The 3,884-nt window shown below is 45.7% G+C and overlaps 1 protein-coding gene across 2 annotated transcripts in view; it reads left to right on the top strand.

Moving 5' to 3' along the window:
• Positions 1 to 1,095: 1,095 nt before the first annotated feature.
• The window catches only part of LOC107268221 (CUGBP Elav-like family member 4), a 472,413-nt gene continuing 469,624 nt past the window's right edge, over positions 1,096 to 3,884 (top strand). The window contains exon 1 of one of the 2 annotated variants that reach the window (XM_025085467.1): positions 1,096 to 1,244. In XM_025085467.1, the coding sequence (XP_024941235.1) occupies positions 1,175 to 1,244 (70 nt within the window). In that variant the 5' untranslated portion in view covers positions 1,096 to 1,174. The remainder of the gene's footprint in view (positions 1,245 to 3,884) is intronic. The other variant, XM_025085466.1, reaches the window with a different exon arrangement.

Genomic DNA, 3,884 nt, shown 5'->3' with positions numbered 1-3,884 from the left:
TTCCCTTTTTTTAAGGGTTCTTTAAAATATTCATCAAAAACCCGCGTGGGGCTCTCCAGTAATCTTGAGGGGATGGACAATTCTTCGGACAGGACCTGCATACGTGATAAGATAACAGGAAATAGACTTCGTCACGATTCGGATCCCTCCACCCCTTCGCCTCCCGCTCTGTATCAGTTTGCATGAAATATTCGCCATTTTTGCATTTAGCACCGGCCGTGCATTAGCGGCGCGGTTCGCTGTTTTTTTTTACTACCCCCTTTCCGGGAATATTACGCTATCGTGTGTTTTTTTATCAAGAAGGGTGGCCCCGTCCTGGTACCGCTAGAACGAAGGGTGGTTCCTGATTAAAAATCGGACCAACGCCCGTAGCTCTGGCACTTTCGGCGATATAACGTGCTTCGCGACTTTTTTTCTCTCTACCGTCGGGACGCCACATACGATAAGAGCTGGTCGCGTGCATCGCTCGTAATACCCTATGGAAATAACTTTGTAAACGAGTGCAATAAGAATTTCTAATTAGGCTCCCTCGACGAAATAGGTGCAGCAAAACCGAAGGGAAGTCCAGCCGATTGCATCTCGCGAATTTTGGAAACACTCCAGTCACGCACGAAATCGTTTCGTTTTCTTTTAAATCACTTGAAAAATCAACGAAAAAGGACAAAAGTCCACCTGTCGTATTTTGCGCAATCGTTCTAGACTCGTTTGCGTGCGTTACGTAACGTGCCCAACTCGTATCGCGCCTCGAGAACAGGCCGTTGCCACGCTTTTTCGGAACACCGTATAACGTTATATATATATATATATATATATTTATATAACTCAACTCCGGAAACTACCAGGCAGACATGTTGATTCCCGTCTCTTCGTCTCCGCGCTTTTTCGGAACACCGTATAACGTTGCGCAATCGTTCTAGACTCGTTTGCGTGCGTTACGTAACGTGCCCAACTCGTATCGCGCCTCGAGAACAGGCCGTTGCCACGCTTTTTCGGAACACCGTATAACGTTATATATATATATATATATATATTTATATAACTCAACTCCGGAAACTACCAGGCAGACATGTTGATTCCCGTCTCTTCGTCTCCGTCCTCGAGTAATGGAGACGGCGCCATCAAACTTTTCGTGGGACAAATTCCACGGCATTTGGAGGAGGATGCGCTACGACCGATGTTTGAGGAGTTCGGCAAGATCTACGAATTTACGGTGCTCAAGGATAAGTACACCGGGATGCACAAGGGTGAGTGATCGAACGGTGCCCACTTTATACGATGCCATTTCCTACCCCAGGATCCTCACACTCTCTGAGTCTGTATATGGATATGTAGTTTACTATATGCTGTATATCTATATGGGTCTGACTTTTTCCAGAGTCACGTCAATCCCACTGGAAGACGTCACGTGTAATATTCACATCCCTACCCTGGTCTGACATTTCGTTTTCTTTGACAATACTTTTGATACACTTATTTTTCCTATTAACTAGGTTCGCACGAGACGCTTTACGTGTCGCATGTTGGTTTGTAGTAAATAGGAGGGAAAATAAGGGTGGAGAAAATAGTGATCGAACTGGATGTGGGTTGAGGGTTGTGTTGCTCGTGGGGGATAAGGGTGGATATATGTATTCTTTTTGTATATATATATATATATATATATATATATATATTGTTGGGTAGGGGGATTGCAATGAGGAATAATATGAGACTTGGTGTGTGAGAGAGAGAGAGAGAGAGAGAGAGAGAGAGAGAGAGAGGTGCTTGCGAAACGCCCTGCCCGCGCGACTGAGAGATTAATCAGGATTTATTCTTTTGTCCCCGGCCAAGCCCGTGAAACAATAAATTTGGCGGGCATTCACGTCGATCGGGCCAGAGGATGAGCCGACGTCGAGGATCGACGGGCTTTATGCGTCGGCCGAAAATCCAACCCCGATACAATGGCCCATGCTGTTCATGGACGTTTCGGCCCGTTTCCGTTGCGGAAACTTCTCTCGGAAACGGGGACTTTAACACTGACGTCACGCTCGAGTCGCGGACAGCGTCCATCGTGTGCCTCGGTACGGCCAGCGTCGCGACGTCGGACGTCCATGAGCTTGTGCCGTTGGTATATGCTGTAGTCGATATAACTATATATATACTTTATGGTCTACCCCTTTATTATATTTCTATACCTCTGTGCTTATCTGCTGTATCTAGATGGATATCTTATCTATCTTGGTATCCTTATACCCTTATATATATATATATATATATATATATATATGTATATAGTTACTCATGGGCTTACCTGCTCAAGTACTCCGATTTCAAACAGCATCCCCTCTGTCTTTATTGTCCAGTCTTTCATCCCTCAGGACTACGTTGCTCGACTTTCCCTATTATCTTTTATCTCCCGCTTCCTCTTTAGGATTTTCCATCTCGAACAGGATACCTCTGAGCTCCTTTTGCGAATTTAACATCAGGATCTGCTATACGGGGATCAACTTTTCCTAGGATCAATTTAATCGATGCCGATTTAAGGATAAGTGGGAGCCCAATCGTACCGACTCAGTCCATACACCTCAGCCGAGCGTGTTCGTCATTTGGTGGGCTAGTGGGGATGTAGATATTTTACAATAAATATCAGGCCGATAAGCTGCACACGATCCTCGCGCACCAGAGGGTTGTGCGACCTACCCCTTTTCGAGGGGTGGTGCCCAGGGACGCCTATATGTCGAGGAGGCGATTGGACGGTGAGGGTGCGAGCAAATTTTTATTTTTGTAGCCACGCGAAATTTATGCTTGACGAATGGCCGTTCGAGTTTTTCCAGGGAAGTAGCTCGTTAATCTTTCGAATTACTCTCGCTTGCAAGTTTCCAATGTCTACGTAACGCTAATGTTACGTGTAACGTATCGCGTAACGCAACCTGTAACGCAACGTGGGACGCTATCTGATTCTGGTTCAGTCACCATTTCAAAGTTCGCCCAGAGTCTTTAATACCGCTGCTACGTCTCGGTGCTTTTATTTTTTTCCTTTGCAACCTCCCTTCCGAAAAGCCATTCGGGTTCTCTTTCGCACAGTCAGCCGAAAATGGAACTGTGTATATAGCTATAGAGTTCTTATTTCTATTCAGAAAGTGGCGTCGCTTCGACAAAAAAATTTAGTCAGCAAATTTGACAGAGGTCCCAATTATTGGCCTAATTCTTCGGTATCGATTATGAATAACGAAGAAATTGACAATTTTTTTCGAATTTTCACAAGTGCAGCTATGTAATAATACGATGTTAATTACACCGAGGCATATTAAACGCAGCTCCCTGATAATACATTGCAGCTTCATACCCAATCGCATTAGTTTCCAGCTACTGAAATTCTATTCGCCAACGTCAAGTCGATCGGATTAGAGAGAGTGCTTCTGGGGATAGTACGTATATATACATATACACACGTATATAGTAATGGCAATAGCAGTGCAGATGCGCAGTGAGACCAGACCGGAAGTTCACTATCAAAATATTAGTATCTCGATGTTAAAACCAGGCTAAAACCTATACCGTGTAGTTTATGTAATATCGGTGGTATTCCTGTAAAAAAAAGGCATACGGTCGTCCAGCCGTGTACGTGATTTCGCTAAGGGTGGTTTGGCGGGTTCGACAAAAAAAAATCGTGACGGTCGATCGGCGACGGGGTTCATTAAAATGCGCATTCGAAAGCCCTCGAGTCCTCATTCATCCTCATCTCTCGAGCTGCTTCGGTGAAGGGGGGGGGGGACCATCCCACTTTGCTACCCCTATCTCCAACAACCCTTACTCAATCTCTCGCACTCGTTCAGCCTCTCTCCCCCCTCCTCCCTACTGACTGCGGCAACGGCGGTAATACCTCCCCCCCCCCCCCCCCCCCCCCC

This window comes from Cephus cinctus, unplaced genomic scaffold, assembly GCF_000341935.2.
Source record: "Cephus cinctus unplaced genomic scaffold, Ccin1 Ccin1_scaffold0494, whole genome shotgun sequence".
NCBI lineage: Eukaryota > Metazoa > Arthropoda > Insecta > Hymenoptera > Cephidae > Cephus > Cephus cinctus.
This window is presented reverse-complemented; position numbering and strand designations above follow the sequence as displayed.